General features: G+C 40.6%; 1 protein-coding gene across 1 annotated transcript in view; it reads left to right on the top strand.

Annotated features, from left to right (window-relative positions):
• Positions 1–22204, top strand: part of rnf220b (ring finger protein 220b) — a 40356-nt gene that overhangs the window by 13361 nt on the left and 4791 nt on the right. Inside the window, exons 3-12 of the mRNA XM_041792047.1 lie at positions 13201–13327; positions 14082–14124; positions 14206–14298; positions 15716–15758; positions 16037–16126; positions 20539–20582; positions 20879–20966; positions 21392–21488; positions 21876–21935; positions 22052–22116. Coding sequence (XP_041647981.1) covers positions 13201–13327; positions 14082–14124; positions 14206–14298; positions 15716–15758; positions 16037–16126; positions 20539–20582; positions 20879–20966; positions 21392–21488; positions 21876–21935; positions 22052–22116 — 750 coding nt within the window. The remainder of the gene's footprint in view (positions 1–13200; positions 13328–14081; positions 14125–14205; positions 14299–15715; positions 15759–16036; positions 16127–20538; positions 20583–20878; positions 20967–21391; positions 21489–21875; positions 21936–22051; positions 22117–22204) is intronic.

Genomic DNA, 22204 nt, shown 5'->3' with positions numbered 1-22204 from the left:
ACAAGCTACTGACTACTTAGACACACATACTGTGGAGGCATACACACACATAAATACATAAACACAGGAACTCCATGTGCACTCACACCAGAGGGCAAGCAGATGCTTGACTACACAGGAAGGCACTCACACAGGAGGATATGCGCGTATGCAAACATTCCCTCACACACACATGCATATGCAAACACACACACATGCACAGTAGCTGGCAGGCTCAGCAGTGTCCATTACAGGCTGCCATTAGTATGGAGATTGTGCTAATTGTCCCCACAGACCACACATGTAGCGCTCGGCAGGCCCGCTGTGAGTGTGTGAGGCCGAGTGCGAGCAGAGACTCAGTTTTATACATCCCATTGTTTCGGTCGCGACCCTATTAGTGCAATTACAAATCAATCACTGAATGATCATGGGATGCATGCTGGGGATTGTTTCGATGCAAATGATCCCATTATCGAAAGTCAAGTGGATGCACTGTAGCTGAGTTTTAAATAAGAACAGAACTGATTTAATTTATACCATACAGTTTAATATCTAACATAGTTATCCAGGTTAAGAGCGGTGTTAATTTTGTCCACTTAAACTATGAATAAAAATGTTAGTCAAAAACCTTTTTTTTCATTGTGGAAAATTCTGTCAAAACACAACATATCTGTCCCTCCTCTGCCTCTCAGCTGTAGAAAGCAGGGAGCCCAGGTTATTTAGGGTGTTTAGAACTCACTATGAGTCTGGACCAGATACATAGCTGTCAAAATTAACAGTGGTTAGAAGGTTGAAGAAAGTGTCCTGATTAAGTTTGCCCTAAGTGGGCAATCATCTGTACGTTTTAATTTACTCTGTTCTCCTAAAAAAAGTTTAAGTTTTTTAAGATCTTGACTAAATTGTCTCGTTATGTAGATATAACAACTTTGGTTTTCCCCAAAATAAAAAGTTAAACCCTAAAAATTTTAAGAAAATAACTCAAATTACTGATAACAGATAAATAAACAGAGCTTTAAGGGAAACAACCAAAATATACTCCTTATCATGAAAAATTTGAGTAAAAAATATGGAAGCATGCCCTCTCATGGCTTACACAGATTTTTAAATTTAAAACAAAATTTGAAAACTAAAACATTACAGGAGTTTTGCACTTTTTTGTCATAAACTAACAATAACTGAATTCCTGTAAAATTGTAGACCTACTTTTATTATAAGGTAATTAAGAAACATGAAGTGAACCATGGGAAAAGGAACTTGTAGTGGTTTTGAAATAAAATAATGGAACAGTAAAAAGTAAAACATTTGCCATCACAAAGTACAAATGACCTTTGACCTGCTGTGGAATACTTGAAGTGTGCTTAATAGGACAATAAAGCATGTGATTAATGCAATTAAGAAAATTAATGCACTAGTAGTTATGGACCTTAACTAAAGAAAATGATTTTTATAAAAGGTGCCACCTTGAAAGTAAACTGATATTAATAGAGTTGTTGATCTATTCAATATTTCTGTAATTTAATACAAAATCAGACTCCAGCAGTGTCATAGTTTTAGATTTAAGTATGCTCTTAACATTAAACATGGATATTTTTGTCCTGAGAGTGATCTTAAATGAAACTTAAATACCCGATATTATAACATCTCTCACTAGTAAAAGGCATATTCACTCTGTTATAAAGAAAGCGATTTAAATCTGGCTAAAAAACCCCCATCAAATTATAGTTTTACAGATGTAGTCATTTTTTATTAAATCAAACGAGTCAGACCTGTGTAAACGATGTCTTGGTATGCTATTATTTCATTTTACTCTGACTTGGACTTTCGAGTATTTGCAAACTCGTTTTGAGAAGTAAAAGCCAAACTCCTGTACTTATGATAACCTGTGACTGTAAAGGGCTTTAACCAGCAGTGTTTATAACCACTTTTCCCAGTCTGAAACAGCTGCTTGTATCTGTGTAGTCTTCCTCTGAGTGGCCCTGTTCAGAGTCCTGCAGACTGGAAAGGGTCCGGTCTCATTAGCAGCGGCTCAGAGCTCTGATCGGCCGAGGTGAGGGGATTGAAGTGTGAGCGGAGCCTGTGTGACCCCACTGAGCGTGAACACAGGAGAGAAGATCTATATCCACAGCTGTCTTTGTTCCCCCCTGTTTGCTGACAGGAGAGATTGGAGGGGCGTATCGATGGGAGCTCACACCGCGCTGCGCTCACCACGGCTACATGAGGGTGTATATGTGTGCATGATGTTAGAGCGTGTACACACTCAGAACTGTGCTTTTACACCCATCCCTCTTTCCCATCCACAGTCTGGCATTTTCACTTGGTTACACTTGCTCTTTGCTCTAATGTCCTACAAACACACCTTCACAATAAAACTCAGTCACTGTGATTTCTCTTCTAATTTGGAGGGTTCAGTCCACTTAAGTGCATCCTTTTAAAGATCTCTATATCCTTCTGTCTATGGGTTTTAAGAGTTGGTCCCGTCTTTCTGGTGCTGGGAAACCACACACAGCATGCATCTATGTTGTTGCCCTTTATCCTCAAAAGACAACAACTTCAGCAGCTTCACAGTCTTTATTTACTGCTCACTTGTGTTTACAGTTTAACGGTCCAACCAGAGAATAGATGCCATTATAAACGATAAGGACTTTTGGGTTGAAGCAGAACTTATCTGCACAATATCTTGAATTCTTAAGAATTAGTGAGATTGTGTTTGTGATAATTTTTTTAACATGTTTTGGAAGGCCATTTTACTGCATGCACTTCTGAAAATTTCTGAAAATTTTTCTGGGGCAGGGGCTCTGGAGTGGCAAGACACTGTGAAAAGAACAATGAGAGGGACAGACAAGAAAATACAAATATTGCCCTTATATTAAGACTACATGTGGTTCAACATTTTTACAGTATCATTGAGAAAGAGTGGAGAATCATACAAGCACACAGAAACAAATAAACTTTATTTACATATACATATTTATGCCCCTATAATGTTTGCCCTGAAAATATCATGGAGCCATAAAGAGGACAAAGACACCTGTGTCTGGAAGATTAGTCACTAGTTGATCAGTATTCCTGGCTAGCATTACACCATGGAGACAAAAGAACACTCCAAGCAACTCAGAGAAAAGATTTTTTGAAAAGTATATGTCAGGAATTCTGGAGAAAGTCACCCACCTCTGAAGTTTTAGGATGTTTTCTGAAATTTTGTGCATATGTTAAAAAGGCCTAAGTTAGTCTTTTGGATTTTCATCTTGGGTTGTGGTGATGTATTTGGTTAAACATACACCTATTTTGATAGCCTGGAAAGATTTGGTGTTTTAATAAATACTCCTTTTACTTCAAAACGCTGCAAAATAGAAAGAATGTGTCCTATTTGCAAGCTTGAATCACAAACTATAACTTCATTTCAACATGTGCTTCTTCTTTTATGAAATAATTCTCTATTACAGAAAATGTATTATTAAAAATATAGGTTTTCTTTTTTCTAGATATGGGTTAATCAGCTTTAAATCTGTTTTTGCCCTTTGTGAATACTGTTCAGCTAGTGCCGTTAAAGTGTCCCTGATTCCTCTTTCCTTTGTGTGCCACTAAAGATAAGCAGCTCAATCACTTCTATCTTTCCACTTTTTGAAGAATGAAAAACATCATCTGCTGTAATCATTTTCTCATCCAGGCAGACACAATAACATCCTTTAGGAAGTGTGACTAACCCAAACACAGGTGTATCACAGAGCACCAGGTGGTACCAGCAGCAGTCTGCAGCCTGTTTCTGACAGTATCAGATCTTATCTGGAGGAGGAGAGGAGGCACTGATGGATATCTGTGATAATGCCCACTCAAGAGGTGTAAGAAAATCAACAAGTTGGTACCTCTTTTTAAAACCGCAAATGAGGCCCGGTGCGGAACTTTTTGGGGTCAAAAACATGCCATTTAGATTTTGTTTGAAGCTTAATGCATGTTTTTAGGATCTGTCGCTGTGTAGATGATGTGTATGTGGGACAGGTGTTTGAGAGGTGGCAGGTGGTTGTGTTTTCTTTGGTAGAGCATGCAGTGTGTAATCATGTGAGTGTGAAGAGCGCTCTGAAATGATTACAGTCTAATCCAATATGTAGTGTAATCATTACTCTATATATATCCTACACTCAAACAATAGCAGTTGAGGTTTTTGTTTGGAATTGAGGACTCTTTTCAGTAAAACCTACACTACTAAAGGTGTATGTACTAAACAGTAAACTCTCATTTGCATTTCACAGAAGAATGGAGAAATGCTGTTAAAGTGACCTACATGGTTTACACTGGGAGCCACTTGTAAATCATTCTGGATTCGCTTGCAGCATTAACAAGGACAGCTTCTTTTAATAGCTTTTCTACCCCATGAAATAAAGACGGAGATTTACTGTTTAGTAAATACACCTTAAGAAGTGCCATTTTTCTTGAGATGAACATTACGGGTGACTTTTGGGTGAAAGAGTGAATAGCAGGGTAATTGTGATTGTCAGGAGTAAGCTGCAGAAAACATGAGTACAGCAACAGAGCAGTGTAGTCATTGTTTAATTAATGCAGATATTTCAGTGCCAAAATTCCACAAATTGAACCTTTAAATATCACACTTCCTTTAAGTCTTTCTCTTTTTTATTTTTCTCACAAACTCACCCAGAGTCCTAACAACAGGACATATTTTCAGAGCTCGAGTTCCTTTTTAATAAATGATGTAACTGCTTAAAACTGCTCCTCAAACCTCTCACCACATCTGGGAACCTCATCTTATGTTGAATGCGCCTCATGCACCTGATAGCTACAGTATTAAAACCATAAATCTTGATAAAATTGACTTCTATTGGAAATGATCAACGTACTCAATTTGTTCTTTTCAAGTCTCGTGGTTTAAAAGTGGCCAAAAAAGTATGGCGTGACATTTGTTCTGTGAGTTTGGAAGCGAGGGACGGAGTCCAGACTTTGTGTGCCTACAGTGCTGGATGTGTCAGAGTTGGCAGCACCGTTACATCACTGTTTGATGCAATGATTTTAGGCATGATCCCAGAAGTTTTACTTCCAAGGCATTCAAGGAAACAGAGAAAAACACTTCTGGGGGAAGCACTGCAAAGTAGCATGAGTAAAGTTTGTGTACATGATCAGCACAGTTAGAAAATAGTCCCACCTGATAGAATAAATATGAAGATTTTACTTCTGTCATCTGGTTGGTGTAGTCACTGTAATTGTTCTCTGGGAACTGATGAGCAGTGTAATTAAACTCTTCAGTGAGCTCCACTCACAGTGTTGCAGTGTTTGTCCGAGGCTGTTTAGAAAAGTTGAGTACTTGATGCAAGCAACAGAGCGATCGGCTCATTTTCTCCTTATTAAGCACTAATTGAGAGAAAGAGCGAGCAGGGAAAAGAAAATGAGAGGGATGTGATGAGGAGACGATGGAATAATAACAGAGAGAGAGAGTATTAATGTGTATTAATCAGTGGTCCGGGTAATAGTGTTCTGTATTTTAGGAGCCAATCTAATTATCCTCTAATGAGGGATTGTGATCTGTTTATTAGCTTTGTGGTGTCTCTCTCTCTCTCTCTCTCTCTCTCTCTCTCCCTCTCTCTCTCTCTCTCTCTGTAGTTCTGTTTCAGTCCAAACATATCACAACATTTCCAAATCTTTTTGGAAATTAAAAGAAACCCAGATTTTCTATTACAGTTAGGAGTCAACAGATTGAGCAGTTGATGGCACTGCTCATTTCAAAATGAAAACACTGCGGAGTAAGAAGGCCCAAAGCTGTGTTTCATAATGATCAATAGCCTACATCAGCAACAATTATTAGGACTTTCCCTGAAAACATCAGGGAATTTTCTCTACAGCCCTTCCCTGCATTATCAAAATGCTGACCAGTCACTTATTTTACCTTCAAAAAATTGCTGCTTGTGCAAGTTTGAGTTAAATTTTGAAAAATATTTCAATAACCATGTATCCCCACCCTAAGGTGCATTGCTCCTAGCGTTATGATACTGAGTGACAGGGGAGGATATCAGTATTTTATGCCTGTCTGGTCCGTGCAGGTGGATGGCATCAGAGTGAATGACAGGACAGCAGTGAACAGCTCTATCACTGTCCACTGTCAGCAACTTCTTGATTCAAAGTGACCGCAGACACTTTGACAGACAGCAGTCACCAAACATACAGTTGACACTGTGTGTGTTTGGCATTTGCTGCCCAGACAATGAGCTCCAATTCCTCTCAGCATTTGGAGAATCATGTATTTCCTCTCCGGATTTTCAATATAACTTGCAACCCCATGTCTTCCACCACCTGGCAAAATTCAAGAGCTCATCCAAGGTGAAACAAGAGCTTGACAAACAAAACTAAAGAGGGAACATTCATTATGGGTCATTAACAAACATATTATGTAGTCCTGCCAATGTCCCAGGGTGAACTACTGCTAAGCTCAACAGACATCAATTACTGTTGTTCACTTACAGGAGAAATTTTAACCAAGAGAAGCTTCCAGTGTGGTTCTGTGCTCGTATTTTGATTAGAGATGTCTGGAACTACCTGTACCTGTACCAGCTGCCTCTGTTTACCAGCTTTCAGAACAACCACGCCTGCAGCTACTCCCTCTTTCTTCTCTGATGACACTGGTCTGTCTGTTCAATTTATAGCTACACTAAACAGTTCTTATTGAAGATTTGCAAGATGGATTCGTCTGATGAAATACATGAAATCTGACCGATTCATTGGCTTTGTAAGGTTAACCATCTTTAAACCCCTGTTGGTACATTTAAAATTAATCAGACTAATCATCAACCTAGATTTCACACCGTGAAACCACTGGGAAAACACAGTGAAACAAAAAACAAAAAAAGATACACCAGAATTGATCAGGAAACATAAAAAATTATCTATACCAAGTTTGATTGGATCATCTCAGGAAGAAAACACAATGAAATTCACATTCCTGGCTGCATCAATACACTGGGACTAGCTCAAAGATGGTATAAAACATGTTCATGCTGCACAAGCTTCATGTTTTAATGCAGGCTATATTCCATTGTATCTCTGGAATTTACTGCAGGCCAATCAAAAATGGGCGGCAATCCAAATTTAGCCCTAGGGCCATAGTTTGGACACCCCTGTTCTAGGGCCAGAGGTTGCTGCTTGGTCCAGCTTTATAAAGTTAGACTGAATATGACACAGACAAACTGGATGAAGTTTGCTTAATTTGACCTGTTAAGATCTCTTTCAGTCATTAATGTTACAGAATTAAAAAAGAACTCTTCAAAGAGTTCTGCAGATATTTTCCCATGAGGTGGACTCTAAGTAGCCTCATATTGCTGCAAATACCCAAGGACAGTCCTAACTTCCACTGCCTCTCTCCCATCTGTAAGTCACTATCAAAGATCATTGAGCCATGCATCTCAATGAGGGCCTGATTGATTGGCTGGAGCAGAGCAGAGGCAGGGTTCGATCTTTGCCCTCCGGTCCTGAGAAGGGAAATATGGTCTTGGGGACACTGTGGCACAGCTACACAGTCCTCTCTCCATCAACCTCATGATTGGACACATGCATGCAGCACCATGCCTGCACCTGATGGAGCAATCGCAGTGACTAATGGAGAAGATGAGAGAGAGAAAGAACGAGAGGAAGAGGGAGAGAAATGGAGGGTGTTGGATGCTGATTGACCTGTGGTCACAGAGGTTATGTCCATTGATCTGCAGGGCAGAAGAAAAGGGTTTTGGCCTGAGGTGCCTCTGAATGAGTCTATTTGAGGTTTAGGATTCCTGTCCGTTCCCACCAGGAGCTTTTTCATCATCTGACTCCTCGGGACTTACAGCTGCTGTCTCCTGTTGTCTGCATAATACACAGAGCACTACAGAGGCCAAAGGCCAATCAATGCTCTACAAGAGGTTGATACAGATCTTATTAGTCAATGAATGATCATTAGTGGTCTAACGAGGCATTGATTCCTGCTAGGGCCAAAGGTTGCGGTGGTTGTGGTGAGTGTCTTTAATACATTAAACACAATTGATTGCAGAGCAGGAGGAATAGTTTGAAGGATGCTGGAATTAGATTGGACAGTAGAGATTTGAGGTCAAGCCAGGAGAGGAAGTCAACCTTTTGTCAGTCTCTGAATGTGGTTAGGATTGAACACGGAGCCCTGAGCTGCACATTCTCCTTTTATGTATTACCGGTGTAGCAATACTGCAATTAATAAAAAGCAGATATGCAGAAGTCAAAGGCAAGTGGACTTGGTGTTTCAAAGGCTTGGAGCAGCAGCCTTTGAAAGCTGAGGAAATGACTCTGCTCATAGCAGATGTGTTACTACAGGCCCTATTATGTTGCTCATTAAATACCCAACCTCTCAATAGGCCATTATTTCCCCAATAAAAAACAAACGGCGGCCTGCATACTTTCCCCTCTCCCCCCTCCGCTTCAGAGGTTACTTCTACCTCACAGACGGTGAAAAAGCCTGACTAATATGCTGCATGTGATGCTTTTAAATAGGAAGCAGGCTGCGGGATAGGGTGGAGTACAGGTGTGGCAGGAGCCAATGGCTTTTATAGCCCTCCATCTCCTCTGAAAATGTGCCAAGGACCTGCCTACACAAACCCACCGCTGCAGCGTGAGCTGCCAAGCATTAACTTTACTCCCCCCGCCAATCTCTACATGCCTACTGGTTATATAGAGTCTGTGCTTGTTACCAGTTTATGGAGGGATTTCTGATGTGCTTAGAGAATTGTTTGATGATTGGGATAATGATGCCAGTTGGAGTGAGTCGTCTCAGCACTTTATCACCAGAGAAAAACAGACCCAGCTGATACAGAACAGCTCCACATCTTCCCCTGGATGCTCCTTCATATGTACCCCTGCCATTCAAAGCCGTCTAATCCCCCTCACGTCAATCAGAATTAGAGCACGTCCACAGGTTTGTCACCGGGGGGACGTTCATCACCATGTCTCCCCTGCAGAACAGCCTTTTCATGCCCCGGCATAATGTCAGCGGGTGACATCCAGGTCTGATGTGATGTGGCATTCACTAAAGGTCACGTTAGGCATCTCCGCTCCGTCTGCATCAGCAGAACTGGCAGCCGTCATATGGGCGCTGGCATCGGCTATTACCCGGGCCCTCAGGGGGGACTTCATGCTTTGAGAATTTGTCAGCGGGATGCTGATCTCTCTGTTTAAGTGTGGAGCGCTGAGCACGGACCAGTCAAGATTTAGTCTTTGATGCAGAACAGCTGAGGCTGGGTTTGACCATCAATCTTACAAGGGGATCAGGAGGACAGGAATGTCATTTTTGGTTTCAAAACATGAACTTTGCTGTCCTGTGATGCTCTTAAAATTAGGGGTATGTATCAAAGGTTGTTTGCCAGAGGGATGTGTCCTCTTGGGAGATAAGATATTGATGGTATCTGGATAGATATGTTTGTACTAGCTGTGTGATAATCCCCTAAAAGTCATAGTTATCAATTTTACTGGCAAATTTAAAACATATTTAAGTTCTTCATTTGCACATAAATGCACAATTGTAAACTGATTATGCATGGAATAAGTCTAGGCTGTCTGACTGAAGGGAAACGAGGACATGGTTTAGGCTACAAAAGTATCACTGGTGGACCCACAAAGAATAACCCAATGATTTAGTGCAGACCCCTGTTAAAAGTTGATCAGGTTATTCCAATTTTAACATTTTACCACTCAGATTCACACATCTTTTTTATCAGAGCAGCTGATGCATTTCCCCGGTGATATAAGAAAGTAAAGAGAGTAAAAGGCAGCTGGACAAAGGCGAGACATCCAGGAAAAGAGGTCCTGAACTGGCGAGACACAAAGACTGAAAAAGGAAACAATCAGATGCACAGAGACAGTGAATCCATCTGGAGACGGGCCAGTCAAACTCAGCACAGAGAGGGGACGATCCATCCCTGCCAGTTGCCGTAGTGAGGAGCAGTTAACAAGCCCCACAGGCAGCTTTTACAGCCCCCTGTTGTGTGTCTGAGACCCCCCAGGCTGAAAAGGGGCTGAAGCTGACTCACACTGACAGGGTTTATGTGGGCAGAGAGGGGGGTGCAGGGCGGCCAAGGGGGAGTGGAGAAGTGTAAAAAGGTGGTCATGTACCAACAACTGTCATTTATGAGAGTCAAGCCTTAGCAAAAGCACATGCACATCCTCACATCCAAACATGAAGCATTAATCTGATGTTTGTTTTGAGCAGAGGTGAAGTGTGAGGGAGGGGAGAGGGGGGCTTATCCAAAAAGTGGACCAATAAAACACCTGAAAATCAAATCCCATTGCTCTTATCGCGGCGCCATTCAGAGACGTTATCTGTGCAGGTAATGTGGTTATAAATTCAATTTCGGCCCCAAGATTTCATTGTTTACTGATGCCTGCATGTTCCGGGCGGCGGAGCGCAGAAAGCCCGGGAACGCTCGATGCGTGTCGGGAAAAGTCATTTAGGCTTCCACGAGGGGATGCAAAAAAGGCGAGAGAGACAAGGGGGGTGAAAACAGGAGAGCTGTCACTCTCTCCCAAGGACACCTGACTCCTTTCTATTTTCCACCCCATGTTTTATTTAGAAGCCATTTTGTCCCATTTGGTTCCTCATTATGAGGGCTCATAGCTGCACTGATGTCAGGGGATGCCACATGTCTGTTCTGGAGTTTGCCTTGTTTTGCTCATTTGGACAGGAGCTTGGAGAAAGTGTTTGGATTTTAGAGTTGGAGAACGGTCCACCATCCTTCCAAAAGAGGGGTCAGACACCGTCAGAGTCACTTGTAATTTTCCCCATCACAAAATGTTAAATTGTGTTTTCCAGCCCTGTCATTTGTTTCCTCTTGACTGAGGTAAATTAGGTGCATCTTGCCTACGAGCTCCATGTGTGTGATTGATGGCTTTCAGGAGTAAATCACCTCATCTACTAGGTAAAATCTTGATATAGTGGAGCTCCGCCGGCTCCCAGCTGGCTGCTTATGGCAGTAATCCATCAGTGGGACCAAATGGGCCGAGCGGCCCTCTTGGGTAATGTTCCTATTGACAGCCTATGATGTCAGCACGCTGACAGAAGGGGGCCATCGCAGTGTCTTTATATGAGTGTGTGAGTGTAACCGGATTTTACTCTCACTGTCACTGTCTGTCAATAGTGTGAAGTCTAGTAAACACACAAACAAACAGTGGTGGCTGTTTACAGCTAAAAATCCTGTGGGTTAGAAATTAATGAGCAGAGGTGACATGTGGTAACTCAAGTACAGCTTCCTCTCTCTCACCTTATTTCCTGTTTACTGGGTGCTGTCCAAGGCATTAAAGCTCCTGAGGAATATTTGGTTGGTGTTGATTTTGTCGCCCCCTGTGGTCTAAAACTATGACTGAAATGTTTCCTGAAACATTTGTTCCATGTTGTCTACAAAATAAAATGCAAAATAAAGGCAACACACAGATTAACAGCCTAATATCTCCTGATTTGAAATAAGAATAAAGAATGCAAAATGTAAATTTAGATACATACACTTTTGGGCGATGTATCACAGTTATGATTTCCGAAGTGTTCTTTTACATTGTTGTTGGCAGTAAGCCAGTGCGCTGGTCAATACTTCGCCATCTTCATGCTACCCTCTGCCTCCCCAAATGAAAGACAAGAAATTTATTATGGAATTTGATGATTTATTTGTACTCACTTTATTTTAGCTCTGATCTGCGTGAATTTACACAGGAAATAATCACATTGACTAACACATTTACTGTACTGGTGTATGAATTTTGCTTGGGCCTCTTACACAAAGTAGTTACACTGGTTTCTTTTTCTTATCCCTTGTTCTACTGGCATCTTTGGTAAGATACTACTGAGAATCATTTACGATACTCAAACAGCTTTTACTCTTCTCCCAACTTTCAACACACTTTTTTTTTCTCCTGTGTATCAATTCTAGCACCATTTAGGCATCAGCACCATGTAAAAAGAACTGATTTAGCACTAGTATCAGAAAAAACCCAATAATACCCAACCCTAGCTGTGACCGAGCCAGAGAAGTGTGCTTAAATACATTCTTGAAGTCAGTGTTTTTAACTAGTACAAGTACATGCATAGTTTTCAAAATGTATTAGCAATGGTAATGTCTTTGAACCGCTCTGCTTTTACATCCCGTAATATTTGTCACGTTTCTTTGCTTTTGTTTTCTTTTTCAATTGTTTGGATGAATTCATTCAGTGATATTTTGTCCCCTAAATCATGATGGTTTGGGCCGAATGCAATACAGCCCTACTAAAAATAGATCTTTGCTGATATAAATTTTCGGTCTGTAGTCAACCAAAGAAAAACTTGTTTGACTGATATTACAGCCGCCCTCGACCAATCAATTGGCTGCTTGAGTTTTTTAAACTGCAAGTTATTAAAAAAAAAAAAAAATCCTGCATGTTATATCAAGATCAATTTGATCAGTGACAGGCTTGTCGTTGCACCGTCCTTATAGTTCAGATTAACTCAAAAGTAACATCACAAGCTTTTTGTAGCATTATTGATTATTTTAACCTCATCACTGCTGTACTGAAATAACAGTATACTCACAGCTGACCAGCATGCACCTGCCCATACTCAGAAAATTTCTGTGATCACGGCAGGATGTCTAATAAAACTCATATTGCCTACAAAATGACCTGAGATCTTTTTTTTCTGATTTATAATTAACTATTAATTAACTATTAACAGGGCTACTTGCCCCAGTCAGCTCTGTGTAATTTCTAAACAATATACCAGACAGCATGCTGCCTTTATTTACGGAGGTGATGTGAAAAAAGGCTGCAGCTTGGGAGACATTGCTGTCTCTCTCCTCTGCTCTCTATTCTACAGTAATGTGTTAATTTGAATGAGATGATAAAGGGACTTAATACAGCATATTTGCCAGTTGGGGATTTAAACATGCAGCAGAAGTAGGCTGTGATGGTGGGAAGAGCAGTGACACTTGCAGCACTACTTCTACTTCAGGAGACTGCTTTTAAAGATGTGTCCTTTGTAGCTTATTTAGAGCTTTACTGCCGGAAACAATCAGAACACAACATAGGCTTGTGTCCCACATCTCTCTCATTCACTCAGCTTTGTGCTCCCAGTTAATTTAATCTTTGGATACAGAAAGAAATCATTGTTATAATAATAATAATAATAATAATGTTAAACTTTCTTTTGAAAACCCCCCAAATGCAGTTCCTCCTTTGGCTCTTCTTTTATCTGTCTTATCTCCTGTCATCTAGGTAAAGTGAAGGGTCTGTATGACGCCCAGGCCCCCGTGTGTCCAGTGTGCCAGACTGTCCTCAGACCAGGAGAGCTGCAGGAGCACATGGAGCAGGAGCTGAACAAACTCACACAGCTACAGATCAGGTATCATAAGTTAAATGTGTCTGTGTCCACTGTCTTCAGGTGGTTTTATCATAAAATGGGCCTTCAAACCATCTTTTTCCTCATTTTTTATCCATCTCTGTCAGTCCATTTGTCATTTTCTTCCTGCTCTGCCACACTTTCTATTCTGTTCAGGTGATAATTAAAGCTGACAGATTTAGTATCTAGAGGCTGCCCCTCCTCCCCCATCACTTTCCTCAGGTGGTATCTCCCGTCACCTGCGTGTGATGTTTACAAGCTGCCTCATTGTTTCCTACATATTTCATATTAGAGCCTGCGGCCTCCAGTCTACAAATCATAAGGAAGGAGGATAATGTCCTGCTAATGGTTGCTCTGAGCCACACGCACACAGAGTCAGAGAGTAAAACACACACACAAACATAACCTGCTGCTTAGACCAGAAGAATGATTCGTCCAATAAAGACATTACACTCCAAATCTCCTTAACGACCGCTCCGTGGACAGTAATGCTTTCAAATTGAACTTAGCCCACGGGGACAATGTGTGTGTGTGTAAGTCTGTGTGCGGTACAGTCTCTCTGTGACAGACGTGAATGTAGAATAAGGTTTTACACAGACTCAGAGACAAAATCCTTCTGGTTGAAAGCGGTTTTTTTTTCTGAGTTGATATTTAAATACAATGTTTAGTTTTTATATTTAAGGGAACAGTGCATGTGATTTGGGCCTTTGCTTCTTTCACAGATTAACGTCTGTATTGTTATCTCTTTTCTTAACAGCACCACCACAGTGCAGCACGACCACCTCATGAGGACGCCGAAGGTAAACAGCTCAGATCATGAAAAAAGTTTAGAGATCTTTCTGCCTTTTTTTTTTCATTGTTGTTTCTTTTTTTCTATCCAGTCTCTCTCGCTGTCTTTTCACATCAAACGTGAAGGAGGTTCTCCTACCTCGCCCCCACGACCGTCTGAGGACGTCCACTCGGATCGATACCAGGTCAGAAAAATGCAAAAAAAAAAAACATTTCAGACTGAGAGATAATAGGATTGATAAACTTTTTTTTTCATTAAAGCTCCTGAGAGGACTTTTTAGCTGGTTATGAAGCAGGCTAATATTAACACTGATGCCTTTGTATGACTTAAAAAACCCACAATGAATATAGACTGACTTTTCCTAATAATACTTTTTAATGCTTTCAAATGCTCCCAGGGGGTAGGTGTCAGACTGAGGCCTAGTCCACACGGTTTTTAAAACCAGAGTTTTTTCCTCATCCATATTCAAAAATAATCCCATCCACACATAAAAACATCTTTGTCCTCATGAAGACACAAAAAGAGCTATGTTGTGTGGAGCATACCATGCCAACAGGACTTTTCCCAGCTGCTTACGTTGGTGGCGCTAATAACATACTATTGTTGTACAACAGTAACATTAAACAGAGGAGAAACCGGTGTACTTGTTGTTTATTTACTTGTTGCTGTTTGCTTACAACACGACTCTGCTGCTCCTGAAAGTACTGTCCTTTGTCGCTGACTGGTCCACACTCTAACCGGGCCCAAACAGCTCAGACGGGAGCTTTGCAAGATGGATTCACCAGTGAGAAACAAGGAAACGGGCATATCCATCTGCTTTGCAAGGTTACCAGTCAATCCAATACCAGTTAAATCGTGACACCGGTTCAGACAAAATAATAAATGATAAAAAAGTGATATGAGTTAATACTTCTTTTGTTTCCTCTGAGTCTTAAAATGACATGTAATCAAGTCTTCCATGGTCAATTAAATTGGGCTTTTTTTTACATTTTTTTTTAAGTTTGGTGATTATTTGTTCTTGTTAATGATCACTTGGGACCCATCTGCAGCATCTTTAGGGCCTGCCAGTAGTCCCCGACCCACATTTTAAGAAGTACTGGTTTATACTAAGAAGCAACTGTTAACTAGAAATGAGTAACATTGTAAAAAAATGTAGTGAATACTTAAAAATAAAAACAGTGTTTGTCTTAATGAAGTTACAGTGATTCATCACTTTTATGGACGAAAACTGCAGTTCTTAACTCTTACCTCCAAAAAGTAGCTGGCTCTTTACAGGGCAAAACCAGTCATTTAAAACTGAATAATAATAATAATAATAAAAAGATTTTTAGACGGGCTTTATAAACCTACATGTTTTATGTCCTTACACTATGTAACAAAATAAAGTTTATTAAAAGAGAAAACTTAAATGAAAAAGAAACAACTTGCTGAAGTACAAATATAGGCTATATACTTAGATTTTAAGTATGATCAGTTTAAGAGGACATCAGTGAAGAGATGATAGTGTATGCTCTAATACAGCAGCAAATATAATTTATGTGTGGTAAAAGAACAAAGAATTAAAGTTGAAGAACTGATGTTATTCCTTTTGTGTTTTGCAGACTTTCCTCCGTGTGCGGGCCAACAGACACACCAGACTAAATGGTACGTTCCTTCATGCAGAGAGCACTAACTGTTGTGTTTCATTGCTGCTGACTCAGTTTGTTGTCAGGAGAAAGCTCAGTTCACTAAACTGTCAGGTCTGCAGCTTTTTAAAAAAGAAAGGAGTCAGAGTTTCCCTTCCCAGTGTCGTCTAGTCCTCACCCTTCCTCACCCGTCATTCAGATATTACCCTTTTTTTTTCCCACCACATCCTGGCCTAGCGCCCACACGAGCAGAGGAGCTATTAACCTTTCAACTTTGGCTTCTTGATATGTTAACAGTCGATGACCTCTGCTGGTGCAGGTGCTACGTCAAATCTGCCCCATTACGTCCCCACAGCGCAGGAGCCCACCTAGACTGCACACAAGCTGGTAAGACAGAAGACTTTCTCCTTCAACAAAATCATCCATGATAAAACTATTTTTTTAGGCAAAAATGATTGTTTCTCTTAAAAACTGTTCATGCAAAGGTAATAATGTGGAAATACTAATTTGGTTCATATGTTTTATTTCACACTCACTGGTGCTCATTTTCCAGAAACACGAGGTTTAACTTCAGTCAATTACAACTAAGTAATTAAACATTAGCTAATAAATGGCCCTTTATTTAAGAAAAAACACTTTCAGCTGTTTTCTTCCAATCACCTGATCATTTATAAGTGAAATATCTAAGTGTTTCTGTACAGACATGCAGGCCTGCAGAGGGTCTGTACAGCTGACATCTTACTCCTGGTATTATTACTGCTGAGATTGTTTAGCTCTTAGTTGACTCTTCAAACTGCCTCTGCTGTCGAGCTCTGTTAGCCTTTATTGGGCCTTATAACAGGACAGCATAATGAGCTTCTAAATACATGTCAGGGAGGAAGAAAGGAGAAGAAGAAGAGAGGAGGAGGAGGAGGAGGGGTCCTCTGTTGATTAATCAACCTCTCTCTCTCTCTCCCTCTCTCTATTTGATGAGCTCTTCTTCGAGTATGACCGTCTCTTTAACCCTCATTATGTGCGCCAGGATGGCGGCACTCAGGTCATGGCCACCAGCTCTGTGCGTTTGTGTGTCCCCCCCTCCCCTTGAGGCCCACTGTCATCCAGAGTGGGAATTAGAGGACCCTAAAAATTAATGTCCCCCAGTGCAATCTGCAGTCAGTCAGGTCACAGAGAGAGAGGAGATGCAGTTGGTGTTCTGCTGTGTTAACTTTTATATCAGAGGGGGGAGTCAGAGGATGACAGGATGGGGAAGGGGGAAACTGTGTGTCCAACACAGTTGTTGTAGAAAAACACAGATATGTGCTGTTATATGTACTTCAGGGCCTGTGAGTGGATGCAGTCCAGTTTTGAAGCCACCTTAGCAGTCAGAGCAGAATGGTGTTGACCTCACCAACAGCGCTCATGTTGGTGTGTCTCTGTTTTCATTCAGACTTCTTTTAACTGGATGATACTCAATGCTTCTAAAAATATAAAAGTGACATTGTTATAATACTTTTTAAGTCAAGAGCACTTTTCAAGAAATGTGCATGATTTGCAGTCATAAATATTGTTCTTGTTAATTATTTGCACTCAATACTGTTATCTATACTTGGCGGTGTGACTGTTCTGGGATCCCCCTGCCCTTCCATGAGTCTTTGTGAAAAACATCAAGCAGGGACAGCACACTTTCCTGCCTTTCCTGGGCTTACTGGGAAAGCCTAAGACTGGAAAAGAAGCAGCAACCACCCAGAGCAGAGCAGGCATCAGTGACAATAAAATGACACCGGCTAGGTCAGAAGCAGAATAAAGGAGGAGCTGGGGTGGAGGAGGGTTACAAAAAGAAGCTTGCAGATGGAGCAGCAAAGTGTAACCAAGCTACAGCAGCATAAATATAGCAGATATTGGGATGAGCTGATCTCAGTTATATGGCAGTGCTTGGCTCCATGGCCTGCCTGAACTAACACTAGGTGCTCTGTTTTTGGATATAAGATGTAATGATCATAGAAATTGTTCATGTTTAAATGGTTAATTGCCTTTTTTTGGCACTTTTATGGTTGTTAGCTTGTCTTGCACTGTTATGGCCTAGGCTATGATTGGTTATGTGCGTTGTCAGAGGTAAGACTTCTACTTAAATACATTTTTTAGGATGTGTTGAAGGCTGATATGACTTGACATCTTTTTAAGTCTTTAGAAATAAGGCTTAGAGCAGTGGTTCTCAACTGGTCTAGCTATAGGACCCACCACCACTTTCTTAAGGTGACACCGCAACCCAAATTTCTTACATTTTTCAGCCGCTGAAAAACATTCAATAAAAATTTTGACTTTAATGCAGAAAAAACATGACATAACAAAGAGACAGAACAGAATTTCAGGAAGGTATGCATGCAAACATGTTTTTTGAATGTATTATTCCCTAATAAAGGAGATTTTGGTTGTTTTTTAATCTTGAGAAATAATGACATTATCATGAGAAAACCAGATTTCATCAAGATATTTCTCACTTAGATATGAGTGTACAGTAAATAAGACAAAATCTCAAAAGAACATCCAGAATTTGCTCCTTGGAAACATGTCTGGCTTGAACTTCCACACACCTATGATATTTTGCCAAAGGTTTCTTTTTTCCAGGCACCAGTTTGCAACCTGCTTTCAAGTCCCAACCCATCAACTGAGAACCACTAGCTTAGAGGATTTATATCATAGGTTGATGTTGTGGTAGTTAAAGAAGGGAAAAAAAAGTTTGAGTAAGAAAATTTAGTTAAAGTTAAGTTAAAAAATTGAAGTTCGAATTACACAGGACTAAACATCTGTAGGATACTCAGAGTTAAATTTCTGATTTGATGCATTAACTGAAATAAGACAGGGTAAATAAATGTTATTCATTCTTGTATGTGAGCACACTCTCCAGGCCATCCCCGCATAAGTCACAGCCACAGTTGGGCCACCCAAGTCAAAAAAGTCTGCCTACACCACTGATCATTTGACTACTCACAGCTCTTTTTTCCAGGTCAGATTTACCTTTTGACAACCATGCACTAATGCCAAAGGCTGCTATGTAAAGTAGCCGTCAATATTTAACAGTCTTATTCATACACATCCACTGGTATGGATATCCCAAGGTAAAAACATGTGGGCAAAAATTATGGAGGCAGAACTTGTGGATCTGACCGACTTATCAAAGACGAGCAGATCTGTAGATCTTTCTTACAGGATTAGTTAACTCAAGTGTTACATAAATACAAGTTGATGGTTAGGTCAAGGAGACAAAGTGATCAAGAGTACGCACAAAGATTAACAATAGCTTATCATATCAGTTTTTTAGCATCTTCACTACATGCCGCGGATGCAGCAGTGGAAGCAATTTGGGGTTTAGTGTCTCGCTTAAGGACACTTTAACGTGGCTGCAGGGACTAGATATCAAACCCACTACTTTCCGACTCAAAGACTCTACAAGTGATCCACAGCTGCCCCTTTAGGCTGAGTTCAGTCTTTGAGCAAACCCAGTTGACTTAGTCTTTGCTGATTTTAACAGTTGAAGTTGGGCAGTTTTGGAACTGGTTCCAGTTTATGTGGAAGTAACTGGGATTTTTCTTCTATTTAACAACATGTGTTTGTTTTGTTTGTTTATTGGTATGCGTGTTTATATCATCCTTCAAGCCAATAATTAATTTAAAGTGTAAGCGAACCCCCCAGTTCAAAGCTAACTCCACCCATTTCAGTAATTAAAAAATGCACAGAAAGTGAGCAGTTTGGTCCTGAGAGGAGGGAGAGGTAAAGGACGGGGTTTTCCAGACGAGGCGGGAGTGACGGTGACGTCCCCTTGCCAGAGATTGAAACAGAGTCCTGCAGAATTTTTCCCCTCCAGAGTCCCCTGAAGCAGGCTGTAGTGTGGTGGTGGAGCATGGTGGTTCTGAGCACTACCTATTTGGGCCGTTTGCTCCAGCACAGGCGTTACTAAAGCTGGAGCTCTCTGAGCCGAAGCAGTGCAGGTGCAGGAGAGGATGGGAGTGGTCTCTGAATGGTAAAGTCAGTTAGAGGCAGTAACATTCTACCTTTTATATAAAGTTTGTGATTTGGAAACCTACCGATGGTGGGTTTCTATGTCACATAAGCCACGCCTTTTCAGAAAAGATTTTTCAAAGCAGATGTTTGAGCTAATTAAAAGTCGTAAAATGCAGATTTTTATCAGTTTGGTGCTAATGTCAGAAATAACACCAGCACTGATGTGTTGTATCATAGTTCAGTCAGATTCTTCAGTGTACAGATGAAAAAAAAATGTTAGAGTGTTTACTACTTCTTAAATTTTGATATATATTTTTTTCACCATTATTAGCAAAACTTTAATGACTTGATTTTACAGAATCACAACATGTTACTACTAATAAAATATTATATGACTCAGTAAATTAAAAAATAACTATTATATGAATTAAGATAATGTTGCATATTTTAGGGGTCTCTGAAAACAGACAATTACAATTACAAATTACAATTGGGTGAAAAAGAGAGACCCTGTGTGTCACGTTTACACCATTACTTATGAGTTCCTTCAATCTCTCCTCTTGGCTGAAAACCACTGCAGCAACCCCAGCTAGTTAGAACGTAACAGTGTTATCAAACCCTGAAAAAGGCTCAGACCTTTCTAAGCAGAAGTTATGTATATTTCTGTAACAGCTGTAAGTCACAGAGAACAGATCAACCTCTTTTTTAAGTTGATAAAGAGACTAAAGCTCACATGTTGATCAAACACAGTCATGAAGAGTCAAACCAGAGTCAATGTGACTTTTTATATTTCATCCATGTCTATCTTGTGTCTGTTCCAGTCAGGATCGGGAAGCTGAAGAGGAGGAAACCAGAAGATGGGCAGGTGTGTGGTATTTATTTCTTATCCAGTAGGACACACAAAACTTCCATGACATTTTATCATAATCCATCAACAATAAATACACAGCAGGTTGAGAAAATTTCAGGTTGAGAAAAGGACAATGAACCCTCTCACCCTGACTGCTCCTGTTCACGTAGCATCAGGATCAGCATCAGCTCGCGCTGTGTTCATGTGAACACACAGCTATGAAAACACAGGAGCAGATCTGTAGCTCCAGGCCGTCCCATGAATGTGGACAGATTCACAGAGACAGATGTTTTCAATGGATTTTTTTTTAGGAGGGTTCAGCTGACCTGATGCCACTGGAGGACGACTGGAACGATAAAAGGAGGATACAGATGACATCTTTAGTTGGAGGCTTTAAAGGTGAGCATAATGTGTGTGTCAGAGGTGAGTGTGTGCATGCGATGGAGGCCTCGGTGTATATGATGCTGTTCAGTGGGGGATGAATGATGTGACTGAGTGGCAGCTGAGAATCACTGAACTTTTCAGTCCAGATTACAGCGGAGAACAATGCCTTGGAGGTGAACTTAAAAATAACGGTTTCCTTTACCCAAGGAGGCTCTGACCGGCACACTGCTTACACAATGACTGACAGACACAAGCAGAGTGAGGGAAGAGCGATGGGACAGATAACATTTTGCGATTCATAAGTTCATCTTATTGTGACCTTAGAGTGCAAAAACAACCCTTCTCCACTTTGTTTTTTTCCAAACTGTGTCATACTACAGTTAAAACAGGAGCCAACTTTGTGATTTTTGTAAAAAATAAATAAATAAATGTCTCGTCAGCTGCAGTTCTGGTGAGCACAACTTCTAAGGAGTGCAGAGACAGTGATGCAGACCTGGATGTGGATGGAGACGACACTCAGGAGTACGGCAGAGCACAGTATCCTTTACTGAAGAAAGCATTTGAGATGCATTGAGAAGAATCACTACATTTAAACAAGAAACTACTCTAAGATTTACAACCCTATGATCCTAAACTTTCTACCTTTTACTTTTTTCAAGAATGTCTCTAACACTTCTTTATACAGCCATACCCTCAGCGCAACAGCAACAATTACAGCACAGTAGGTCTACAAGTGGTCTTAACCAAGCTCTTATAGTCTGCTTTAACTCAGGGCAGAAGACTTCAAGAAAGAGTAATCAATTATAGTTCTTATTTTATTATTAAAAAAAACTGTTACATCCTGTGCTCTGCCAGTCTTTTACAAGTTAGATAAGTGTCCCCTGCTTGTGTTGTTTGTTGTTGTTTCCTGACTGTTGACCTCAGATACACAGAGACAGATGTGATCCCCTGCTCAGGAGAAAGCTCCAAGGAGACAACAGTCAAGTATGTATCCATCTATAGTGCACATCCAGTGAGTTATATGAATGTAATCACACAATCTGCTGTTTCTTAAAGGAGTTATTTGCTATTAATTTATTTATTTTTACTTTTATCTGCAGCAGCAGTGGCAGTATGGTGCCAGACTCCAGAGTAAACCTAGAATTCTCCAAATGGTCCAACGATGGTGGGTTCAACAAACTTGTGACTTTCTTTATCACTCCTTTATCACACATTTTAGAAATCAAGCTCTTCTCAAAAAGTACCTTCTCACC

This window comes from Cheilinus undulatus, linkage group 7, assembly GCF_018320785.1.
Source record: "Cheilinus undulatus linkage group 7, ASM1832078v1, whole genome shotgun sequence".
Lineage (NCBI taxonomy): Eukaryota > Metazoa > Chordata > Actinopteri > Labriformes > Labridae > Cheilinus > Cheilinus undulatus.
The sequence above is the reverse complement of the archived record's forward strand: the minus strand, read 5'-3'. Positions and strand labels throughout refer to the sequence as shown.